The 12,378-nt window shown below is 39.9% G+C and overlaps 1 protein-coding gene across 1 annotated transcript; it reads right to left on the reverse strand.

The window, feature by feature from the left end:
- Positions 1-68: 68 nt before the first annotated feature.
- LOC143767783 (cell adhesion molecule CEACAM16-like) lies at positions 69-7,499 on the reverse strand. The gene is made up of 5 exons (XM_077256303.1): positions 7,454-7,499; positions 5,627-5,983; positions 2,586-2,822; positions 1,956-2,246; positions 69-256 (listed from the first exon to the last, which is right to left on the reverse strand). Exons 1-5 carry the CDS (start codon positions 7,497-7,499, stop codon positions 114-116), a joined length of 1,074 nt encoding a protein of 357 aa, XP_077112418.1. The 3' UTR covers positions 69-113.
- Between the last annotated feature and the right edge of the window lie 4,879 nt (positions 7,500-12,378).

The raw sequence follows: 12,378 nt of genomic DNA on the forward strand, positions 1-12,378 counted from the left end.
CTGACGTTCTTCTGTTGAAAAATGTAGCATGGTTCCAGAGAAGTGGACTATGCTAATTTGTCTGGTCTTTATTAAAGGGGTATTGCATTTAATTTTTTTTGTTCATTCCTTTATTAAATATGCCCTATTTTTTTCTTACCATTTCTCCTCTTTCTTACAATTTTCCAGTATAAGTAGACAACGCCGAAAATAATTACTAGAGCTCCCAAGATTATTGCAAAGGCATGTCCAAGTGTAAATCTATAGTTTACGAATTCTAGAAATAAAAACATAGTATTTTTCGGACTATAAGATGCACCGGACCATAAGACGCACCCCAAATTTGGGGTGAAAATTGCAGAAAAAAACATTTTTTATAAGATGGGGGTCCGTCTTATTGTCTGAATTTACAGTATCTTACATGAGGGCTGGCAGTGGCAGAGCAGGGTCACAGGAGGTATGGTGTCGGCAGAGGTGCGGTGATTCGGTGGGCGATATGGCGTGCACCTGAGCAGGGTCCCTTCCTGTTTAGGTGGGCGATGCCATGGCCTGGTGTCCATGGGGGGGTTGCAGCAGAGCTGTGGTGGCGGCAGAGGTGCAGGGATGATGAGGCGCAGTGAGCGATATGGCGTGAGCAGGGTCCCTTCCAAAGGTGAGGTGATGCAGCAGCCCGGTATCCAAGGTAAGCAGCAGGGACGGGTGAATCATGGCTTTATCGGTGGTGGCGGCCATTTTCCTGAGGCCACACGTGCGCATATGAAGTGCTCTGCTTCCCAGGGCTCCAGTAAAATGGCAGTGGGAGGCCACGCGTGCGCAGATGGAGATCGCGGTGGCCATTTTCCTGAAGCCGAGTTCGCAGATTTAGATCTCGGCTTCAGGAAAATGGCCGCCGCGATCTCCATCTGCGCACACGCGGCCTCCTGCGGCCATTTTCCTGAAGCCCCGGGAAGCAGAGCACTCCATCTGCGCACACGCGGCCTCAGGAAGATGGCCGCTGCCACTGATAAAGCCATGATTCACCCGGCTCTGCTGCTTACCTTCGATAGTAGGCTGCTGCGCCACCTCACCCGCTCATGCCATACCGCTCACTGCGCCTCATCATCCCCACACCTCTGCCGCCGCCGCCGCACCTCTGCCGCAGCCACACCACTGCCAGTAAGCCTGCATTCCAACTATAAGACGCACCCCCCATTTTCCTCACATTTTTTTTTTGGGGGGAGAAAGTGCATCTTATAGTCCAAAAAATACGGTAATTCATAGTCCAAAATCATTAAAATCATACGCGTTTCAACGCAAGAACGTGCGTCTTAATCATTGGCCAATGATTTTTATATACTTTTGATAACCGAACTCAGTAAAAATATCGAAAAAATTCCATCATGTACAGTTTTTTCACAAATACTAACTCCATAGGCTTTTTATTGTACCTTTGACCCTTTTGCATGACCTTTGGTGGATGATTTTGGTGTCATTAGATTGATTAAAAATTAATGCACGTTGTGCTGCGATTGGCTGCTGTGGAAGAGAAGATTTTCTCAACCCAGTTTCCCATTTGGACTACTTTCCTGAAAACCTTGGTGCTGTTAGCAAAGAGCCATGATAAATATTTAATCAGACCTTCGATACCAAGGTAGATGGAATGTGAGCACGATGGGGAACTACCGCTGGATGCTTCACAGAGAAGATCCGCAGGCCTTCTCCAAGAGAAAAGGTATCAAGAGAAGCTTTGAGGAGAAAAGGAAAAATCACAAGAACTAATTTCCAATACAGTTGCAGAATGCATGTTCAATAATTTTTTTATATATATGTAATATTGGGTACATTTTTGGCTGCAAGACAAATTTTTCTTGTTCATATCGTTTGCATGTAATTTCACATTTGTTTTCGGCAAAATCCGAACTTGATGGGTAAAAATACAAGATAAGAATAAGTCATTGAATTTAAAAAAAAAAATCATAAACTCAAATTTTGCATACCTGTGTTATTATCCAATTTCTTTATACCATTACCTGCCGTCACATTCACATACACATAGGCAGCAGCAGTGCGGAGAGTCTCCAAGTTCCTCAAAACACATGTGTACTGTCCTTCATCCTCGGGTGCAGCATTATTAATATCATATTTGCTTGACGCTTCCCTTAATACTGCGCCATTGAGTTTCCACTGGTATTCGGGAGATGGGGAAGAATCAGCAGAACATGTCAATGTGATGCGAGAACCAGGACTCACATTTAATGTGCCCTCTATTTGTGCCTTATCGGGGCCATCTGCAAAACAAAAGAGTAGCTGCAATAAGTAAAACTGCAGTGCCCATAGACAAGAAACAATTTTTTACCAAAGTAATAATTCCAGCACCATTTTCCTCCATTGACATCTCAGATGCGGAACAATCAGATTCTTTTTTTAAATTGAATCTGTTTCTTTACTCATTTCCTACCTCTAGTGATTGTAATGTTTTATTTTTGTATTATTCTTTTAAGAAACTTTCAACTAATAAAGTTTGTAAAGTCATTAGACCATCACATATGTAATAGCAGGTTAATCAGAATGTCAGCAAAGGCACAAAATGGAAGTGATGATCACACCAGTGCAACCTTATTACTCACAGGCCACAGTCACTGGGTACGGATCACTGACAAGGTTCCAAGCTTCACACCGGTATTCTCCTGCGTCTCCTCGTTTAACACTGGAGATGCTGAGAGTCTTGTTATCTCCAGATAATTTGGCTCCATTCCTGGTCCATGTTATCTTTGCAGGAGCTGAGGTGTCACAGTTTAGGTTGAGTTGGTCAGTTTCTTTAAGTTGGGTGATGGATGCTGTAATTTTGGGCTTAGTGACTGGCTCTGTAAAGGGAAAAAAACATAGGGGGCGTATATCAGATATCAAAATTCTTATTTAGAAAAAAAAAAGCTAATACCTTTGCAAAAGCTAAGTTTAAAGAGGACCTTTCACCAAATTTTTCATGTCAACCTGGACACATGATGTAATAGTGGCACAGGAGCAGAATAAAAAGTTTTTCGTTTTTTTAGTTCGCCTTTCAATTGCAGAGAAATTGGCAAAGTGTTGGCACTGAATGAGTTAATGTTTGTTAAGTTCAAGTTGTAATAAGATACAAATTTTCACTGGGGCATATACGTCTTCCTGTATGAGTTGCCCAATGATACGTAGGTAGCAACTTGACAAAAAAAGAACACACTTAGGTTTCTTAGTGTTAGAGATGTAATGATACAGTTCTGATCTCCTGGTCTAACCTCCTGAATAATTAGAAAGTGCTGGGAGATTAGAGTACAGATGAATCACATCTTTGATATAAATTCACTCTGGGGGGAAGGATAGCACAGCTAAATTTAGTTGTGTCACATTACAAACCCTTCTATCAGCTCTTCTCCTTTCCTAGCACTATTAGCTCTGCTGTACTGTCCCTTCCCTTACACTGACTGTCCAGATCTGTTTCAATAATAACACTTATGTCTCTTGTGCTCTAAAGTTGCTCGAACACAACAGACATTAGTGTGACTCCTCTCTGCACAGGCAGTGCAGGAACAGGGGTATTACAGGAAGATGACAGTACTATGAGACGAGAAAAGCTGATAGAAGGTTTTGTAATGTGACACAGCTAAACCCAGCTGTACTTCCTAATCATGCAGAAGGTTAGACCAGAAAATCAGAGCTGTTTTATTATATCTCACGCTGTGAAACCCAAGCTATGGTGTGGGCATGTTATGTTTCTGCTATGTTGCTACCTGTTTATGGTAAAGGTAAAGTCCATACAGGTGGAAGAAGTACACGCCCCAGTCTAAACTTTGATAACACCCACTTGGACTTAAAAAAGCTAACTCATTAGGTGTTAAATACTTTTGTCGCTAATATGTCTTCTTCAGGGAGAAGAAAATAAAAAAGAAATGTTTTATTCTGCTATGCAGCCAATTTTACATTGTGTCTAATTCAACATGCAAAATTTGGTAAAGTAACATTTTAGAAAATTCTATAAAAATTCAATCTTTAAATCTGGTTCTGTGGTCAGGAAGCTCACTGTCACTGCTGCTCACATTTATCTGTTCAAAGGTTACATTGATGGTATGTATGGGCAGATAAAACAATTATCAAAAACAATATGGAAATTAACCCCTTTCTGCCAGCTGATGGAATAGTACGTCAGCTGGCAGATCCCCTGCTTTGAGGTGGGCTCCGGCGGTGAGCCCACCTCAAAGCCGCGACATGTCAGCTGTATTGTACAGATGACATGTGCGCGCAATGAGCGCGAGAGGAATAGCAATCCGCCTGCGCCCATTAACTAGTTAAATGCCGCTGTCAAACGCTGACAGCGGCATTTAACTAGCGCTCCCGGCCGCGTGGCCGGAAGTGCTTGCACCGCTGATCCCCGTCACATGATCAGGGGTCATCGGTGCATTGCCATAACAACCAAAGGTCTCCTTGAGACCTCTATGGTTGTTGATGGCCGATTGCTTTGAGCGCCACCCTGTGGTCGGTGTTCAAAGCACACCTGCATTTCTGCTACAGAGAGGTGATCTGTGCTTCACCTCTATGTAGCAAAGCCGATCGAGTTGTGCATGCTTCTAGCCTCCTATGGAGGCTATTGAAGCATGCCAAAATTAAAAAAAAAAAAAAGTGTTTAAAAATATAAAAAATATATATAAGTTCAAATCACCCCCCTTTCGCCCCAATCAAAATAAAACAATAAAAAAAATCAAACCTACACATATTTAGTATCACCGCGGTCAGAATCACCCGATCTATCAATAAAAACAAAGGATTAACCTGATCACTAAATGGCGTAGCGAGAAAAAAATCAAAACGCCAAAATTATGTTTTTTTGGTCGCCGCGACATTGCATTAAAATGCAATAACGGGCGATCAAAATAACATATCTGCACCAAAATGGTATTATTAAAAATGGCAGCTTGGCACGCAAAAAATAAGCCCTCAACCGACCCCAGATCACGAAAATTGGAGACGCTACGGGTATCGGAAAATGGCGCAATTTTTTTTTTTATTAGCAAACTTTGGAATTTTTTTTTTACCACTTAGATAAAAGAGAACCTATACATGTTTGGTGACTATGAACTCGTAATGACCTGGAGAATCATAATGGCAGGTCAGTTTTAGCATTTAGTGAACCTAGCAAAAAAACAAACAAAAAACAAGTGTGAGATTGCACTTTTTTTGCAATTTCATCGCACTTGGAATTTTTTTCCCGTTTTCTGTTACATGGCATGGTAAAACCAATGGTATCGTTCAAAAGTACATCTCGTCCCCAAAAAATAAGCCCTCACATGGCCATATTGACGGAAAAATAAAAAAGTTATGGCTCTGGGAAGGAGGGGAGCGAAAAACGAAAATGAAAAAACGAAAAAAGCTCCGGGGGTGAAGGGGTTAATTAAGATGACACCTCGATAACTTTAAAACTTTGGAGGGGTTGTCTGTGAGTACTCGGAACGTCCATGGAGCTACTATGTAGGTTTTTACCTTTTTCGGTCTCAAACGGCTCTAAAAGGTCCAAAGTTCCAATATTGAAGATAATAGTAGACATTAATTGTGGTTGTTATACTGACCATGAAACACACGTGGAAGAGCCAGCTATTATGATGGTCTACTACAGTGTCCAAGAATTAGAAAATAAACTCACCATAGACAGTCAGGATCGTCTGTAGCTTTTCTGATAAATTCACTCCCCGTATTCTCACTATATAATTTACAACATCTGTGATTTGAAGATTATTGATCTGTAATGATCCATTATCGAAAGCTATGATCCTGTCATTGTACAAAGGTCCAAAGCTTAATGGCCTTTTGGCACTGTTAATATATTTCAGTATTTCATACTCATCATTTTTTTTTGGTCCTTTATACCAGTTGTACCTATGAAGTTTCTCAGTAATCCCAGTAACGCTCAGGGTGACAGATCCATTAATAACCGGATACTGAGGGATCGGCTGGATACTGATCTGTCCACTGGTCACATCCATCATGAAGACAAGGAGAACTAAAATAGAAGACTTCATCAGTTTCTTTATGAATTTCCCAGAGCCATAACTTTTTATTTTTCCGTCAATATGGCGACGTGAGGGCTTATTTTTTGCAGGACCAGTTTTACTTTTGCACAACACCATTGGTTTTACAATATCACACACTGGAAAATTGGAAAATAATTCCAAGTGTGGTGAAATTGAAAAAACGAGCAATTGCTCCATTTTCCGATACCCATAGCATCTCCATTTTTCGTGATCTCGAGTTGTGTGAGGGATTATTTTTGCGTGCCGAGCTGACGTTCTTAATGATACCATTTTGGTGCAGATACGATCTTTTTATCGCCCGTTATTGCATTTTAATGCAATGTTGTGGAGACAAAAAAAAAAAGTAATTCTGGCGTTTTTACCTTTTTTCTTACTACGCCGTTTAGCGATCAGGTTAATCCTTTTCTTTAGTGATTGATCGGGTGATTCTGAATGCGGCGATACCAAATATGTGTACGTTTCATTTTTTTATTGTTTTATTTTGAATGGGACGAAAGGGGGTTGATTTGAACTTTAAAACTTTCTGTATTTTTTTATATTTTTAAAAACATTTTTTTTTACTTTTGGCATGCTTCAATAGTCTCCATGGAAGACTAGAAGCTGCCATAACCCGATCGGCTCTGCTACATACAGGCGATGATCAGATCGCCTGTATGTAGCAGAATTACTCACTTGCTACGAGTGCCGACCACCGGGCGCTGCTGTTAGCAATCCGGCAGTGACCAACATAGAGGTCTGCAGGAGACCTCTGGTTGTCATGCCAACCCATCGGTGACTTGCAATTATGTGACAGTGGTCACCGATGGGCAGGATTTCTGGCACGCTTGCTGGAAGTGCTTGTTAGATACCGCTGTCAGAGTTTGACAATGGCATTTAACGGGCTAACAGCCGAGGGTGGATCACGATTCCTCCAGCGGCTGTTATCTGCATGTCAGCTGTTCAAAACAGCTGACATGTGCCAGAAAAGATGAGGGCTCACCGCCGGAGCCCACATCAAAGGGAGGGTGTCCGACATCGGCGTATTATTACGCCCGATGTCAGAATGGGATTAATGATGTTGAGCATTTGAAGAGCTTTGGATAACTGTATTGATTCAAATGCTGATTTATCAGTAATAAAGGAATGGACTGTCCATGTAAAGGTACTGATGGACTCATTTTTAAAAGATCTACATGCATATATTAGTAGTTTGTGGGGTTAAATTTGACTCCCAGAAAATGTTTATTTGCTGCAGAAAACATCACTAAAAACTAGACATGAAGGAATCTACCGAGATTTTAATTCTGAAGATTGTCTGAATTTGGCAAGGAAAATTGATTTGCATCAAATCTCCGGACACCAAAGCATAATAAAAATGGGTGTATAAAAAAAATAAATATATATTTTTCTGCACTCCTGTCCTGTCGGTGCCCACAGTTTGGTCCTCTACTCCATCCAACCTCTTTGTTCTTCTCGACTCTGGCACATGATGTCCTCTTCAGGCATCTTTACTCTATGTCATGGCTTCCAGTCCAAATTAGTCCTCAAAGGTGACGTCCAGTCAGGGGACTGTTTAGACTTTGGGCAATGCATGTCATAATGTAATGACTTGTGCCGTGATGTCAGAAGTTTTCTTGGTGCTGAAAACATTGGTGCAGAATGAAGATGTCCAAAGTCTATGTAACGTGGCCAAGAAAGGAGGAAAGAAGAGGCCGTATGGTGTGGAGGACCAGACGGAAGACTATGGTATTCATGGGACAAGTGAGCAGGTGAACATTACATTTTTTTGTTCAACCTCTTTCCTGGCTCTTCACAATTCAGCAAATGATGGCCTTATAGCTAGAATTTTACCGAATTTGCACAAAGAAAACGGGAAAAAAATTCAAATTTATTAGAATGAAAATTATTTGTAAAATTTGAGGCAAATTAAATTTGCAAGTGAATTGATCTTATTCAGCTCAGCTATTACTAGCTTAGGTAGTTATAACTAGACATCCTTCCAGTTTGATCAGTATTATAACTTAAATTTAACCGATATTAGAATGCCGGATAAGAGTATATTCACACATGTCAAAGAGGTGAGGTTCCTGATGGGTACCCTTTCTATTAGCTAATGTAAATATTCGCTGTAAATAGTGGAAGCGATCAGATGCAGTGATTCTCATGGTTAGTTTGATAGAAAACAACAAGCAAATAAAAGCTTAATCATTTACAACTTTTACGATACCTCAACAGATCAACCAATAAGTGAACAAATAATACCGATACAATACAAATCAATAGCCTTATTCAATATTCAAAGAAGCCTAGAGTATATATTTCTCGAAAATCATGGCCAATATTGTCTGAATAGAATCACTGAATAGAATTGTCATATAAGATCTGCATAGTAAATTGGATAATGCTAAAGTCCTTGTTGGTCTAAGGCATTTAAGATACTTATGATTAAGTTCCGATTTGTCTTGTGCAATGAATGGGGTTACATTTCCCTCACCTCCCGAGAATACAGCATTGTCTTCTGAAGATCTTACTGGTCATTGCAGAGCAGAAGACACAATGGACTGTCCAGCTGTAATTGAACACAATTTTCACTATTGTTGGTGAATGTGATCAACAAATAAAGGTGGAAGGAGAAGTCTACGAGATCGCATATGCACCAGTTCATCTTGAATATTTGATAATTAATGAGATGCCAAAAAATTACAAATTCGTGCTCTAAACAAAATTTTGCACCTACTTGACACAAAACACTCACATAACATACTGAACATGTTTAGCATTTCTTAGATGGCCCACAAATATTTTTAATAAAGATATGTAGCCAGTGGCAGAACAGTCACTTACTAATTATCATTGATTTTAGAAATATAGCATTTCATGTATCTTACCTGTCGTTACAAGCCCCCTCATAGCTAATGTTGTTCTGCTACTCTCCTGCAGATATATGCTGAACTAAGGAAGTTGTGGTAATAAACAAATCTTGGCTCTTTTATTGAGTAAGTGTGATTAAGCAAGCAACAAACATTTTGTTTATTTAACGTCTTGTATAGGCTGCCTGATAATTCAGTGTAGTGGTAAAAGTTTGAATTTCTCAGACTTGGGCTATGTGCATATGGCACCACAGAACTTTCTCGGGCAAAGCCGATTCATGAAAACTCCACCGGCTTTGCAGTTGTTCAACCAACAGCATCTTTTACTCTATACTGTCAAATATAGAGAGTAGTAGGCTTCCTAGCAGAAGCCAACCCAAGAATAAGCATGTCACTTTTTTAACCACTTCCAAGATTTCCAAACTCTGAAGCCTTTAAGAGAAGGGACATAAGAAGGAACATGTGCACAGCAATGTCATTTTGACATTGCTAGGCATTCTGTTCATTGTTTGGGGTGCTTTTGAAGTGCCAGGCAGAATCCTCCTACAAAAGATGCTGTTTGCATTTAGCCTTAAAGTGAAAGTCCAGCTATCATCAGAAAATTACATATTGCATAAATGAGGTTTTTGTGTGACATCTATTTTAAAAAAAAGGCAATGTTTATTTTTTCATATCACAATTGTTATTAAAAAGAAAAATTAGCAATCTTGTAATTTTGGGACTTTTTAGACTGGTACTTCCTATTGTTTTAGGAAGCATTTTCAGCAGGTTCCTTATCAGTAGAAGCAGGATTACAATAATAGTTAACACCTCTATATGCAGCTAATAACACAGGATCCACCAATCACAATAGGTGATGTCCCAGCCTGACCCTGTTCCCTTCACAGTGACTGTTATACTTCTGTCTCCTCTTCATGGCCAAGCTCTACTGCCTTCCTCTACGGCTGCTGAGTTTTGCTGTGATTCACATCAGGTCTTACAAGATGCCCAGTGTTCAATTGCTGTTTGACACCATCCAGTGTCTTCTGTTGCCATCATCTCCTCAAATTCCTGTAACATCTACAATCTTCATTTAATTATCCTCAAAGTTCTGGATAAACCATCATTTGTTGTAAGCTTCTTGAGCTGCTTCTTAGAGACTGTTTACATTACACTGCATTCATCTTTGAAAACTTTGATTTCTACAAACCCTCAGACCTGCCGGTTAACTCATCATTTGCAATAAGAATTACAAACTGTTATCAGATACTGTTTACATTAAGCTATAATCTACCCTCAGACCTGCTGGTTAATCCATCATTTGCAGTAAGCATTATAAACTGTTATTAGATACTGTTTACATTAAGCTATAATCTACCCTCAGACCTGCTGGTTAACCCATCAATTGCAATAAGCATTACAAACTGTTTTTAGATACTGTTTACATTAAGCTATAATCTACCCTCAGACCTGCTGGTTAACCCATCATTTGCAGTAAGCATTACAAACTGTTATTAGATACCGTTCACATTAAGCTATAATCTGCTGTTGATCCTGCTACCTTCATCTGTGTGCTGCGTCAAACCTGACATTTTTTTTACATCTGCCCCCCTCGCTCTGTAGCTTCCAGTGTGTCCTGCCTTTCATTTGTCTTCCATCCCACATACCTTATAGTCCAAGTACTTGCAGTTTCCTGTGCTTTCCAGTCTTCTGTGCCAACGCTCTGTCTACCCTTAACCTGTGCCTTTGTGATTCTGCCTCCCCAGATGAACCTAAAAGTGACCCTATCACACGTTTAGTGAAAAAGTCTGTTATTTGTTGCATTCTTAAAAAAAGACGAGGTATTATCAATTCAAGGAGGCTTTGTTTTAGTGGAGATAATTTGCACATTTGCTGACCACACCCATCTGTGTTTTTTTTTAGTAAATTCTTTAGTAACTTCAGTGTTTTCATCACATCTAGAATTGCACCATCTATCAAAAATTGTGTCAGGATACGGTCAATGCTCTGTAGGATTCTTCCTCTATAGCAGAGTCTGTATATGTGCGTGTCCTTATTAACTAAAGTAATAGGAATAAAAGGTGAATGTTGTCTCTTGTGTAAATGGGAGTTGTGTGAAAGCCAGTTTATCAGTGAAATGTCTGCTGTAAGGCCAGTGCAGAAAGAGACCTGGATCAGTTACAGTCAAAATTATTCAGCCACCACTGCAAATTCGTATTTTCGGCAAATGTACAAACTACCTGCTGTTTACAATAAACCAATTAAACAAGAGCAATCTACACAACTCATAATAGATATAAGTGGTTTGTTCACATTCAGAACAAAACGCCAATTTAAATAACCACTGGATTCTCAGAATTATATTATCCTTTCATGACAAACATTTTTAGTACTTAGTAGAGAACTTCTGGCTGTTATAACCTGCTGCAAATGTGACGTATAGCCAGACATCAGCTTCTGGCAGAGTTCCTGAGCCTCAGTATGTCTGGAGGAGGAAGAATGAAGCATACTTGAAAGGAATACCCTGACTATAGTAAAGCATGGCCATGGCTCAGTAATGTCTCCAATGAAGCATGGTGGAGATTCGGTGATGCCTATAGTGAAGTATTTTTAGAGGATCATTTTTAGAGGACCATTAAAGTCTACATCGAAGCATGGCAGATGCTCAGTAATATCTTTAGTAAAGCATGACAGAGGCTGTTATGCCTACAGTGAAGCATGGTGGAGGCTCAGTGATGTCTTCAGTGAAGCATCGCAAGGGATGGTGTTGTCTACAGGGAACTATGGTGGGTGATGCCAAGGTTGAAGCATGGCAATGGCTTTGTGATGCTTACAGTGAAGCATGGCAGGAAGCTTGGTGATGCCTACAGTGAAGCATGGTGTGGGTGCTCAGTAATATCTAAAGTGAAGCATGGCAGGAGCTCGGTGATGCTGTAGGGGCTGATTTTCTTCTAAAATTGGAAATTTGAAGAGTGTGGTGCTTGATGATTCAATCAGGTATCAGCAAATCCTAAGAAGAATAATCATTTCTTCTGCAGGGAAACATTTCACACAATTCAGTCCAGCACACCACTTTAATGCAAGGATTGGCACACAACAACAAAATATTTTACAATGTTTCTATATGTAAGTGAATGATTAATATTAAACTGATAATAAATAACAAGCAAAAATCTTAGAAAAGCAGTAACGAGACAAAGAAGAGAACATCACTCAAAGTTCAACATTTTCTACTACATAAATTGGAGCTCCACAGATCAGATACTGATGGCCTATTCATAGCTGTCGTTTCAGATAACTTTTCAAAAAATGCTGTCCTGTGTGCGTACTTGAGGAGTTTTACCATATTTTGCCATTATATGACTTATATTCTACATTTTCACCAAAGTTCCCCTTTTCAGGGTCTATCTTTACTTTTAGCTGTTTCTGAGACAGTGGGTGGAGACTTTTTGCTATATTGTCTCCTATGTACAGAATACACAGACATGAATGATTCCTGTTCTCCTGTGTCTATGTAAAGCATGTTCAGAAGCAGT

The sequence above is a fragment of the Ranitomeya variabilis genome, chromosome 4, assembly GCF_051348905.1.
Source record: "Ranitomeya variabilis isolate aRanVar5 chromosome 4, aRanVar5.hap1, whole genome shotgun sequence".
NCBI lineage: Eukaryota > Metazoa > Chordata > Amphibia > Anura > Dendrobatidae > Ranitomeya > Ranitomeya variabilis.

Excerpts from the sequence above, each read along its gene's own strand:
- LOC143767783 (XM_077256303.1), bottom strand. The coding sequence starts at position 7,499 with ATGCCTGAAGAGGACATCATGTGCCAGAGTCGAGAAGAACAAAGAG. Across the intron at positions 2,823-5,626 it reads GACGATCCTGACTGTCTATG|AGCCAGTCACTAAGCCCAAA; the intron begins GTGAGTTTATTT and ends TTCCCTTTACAG. Across the intron at positions 257-1,955 it reads GAAATTGGATAATAACACAG|AATTCGTAAACTATAGATTT; the intron begins GTATGCAAAATT and ends TTTTATTTCTAG.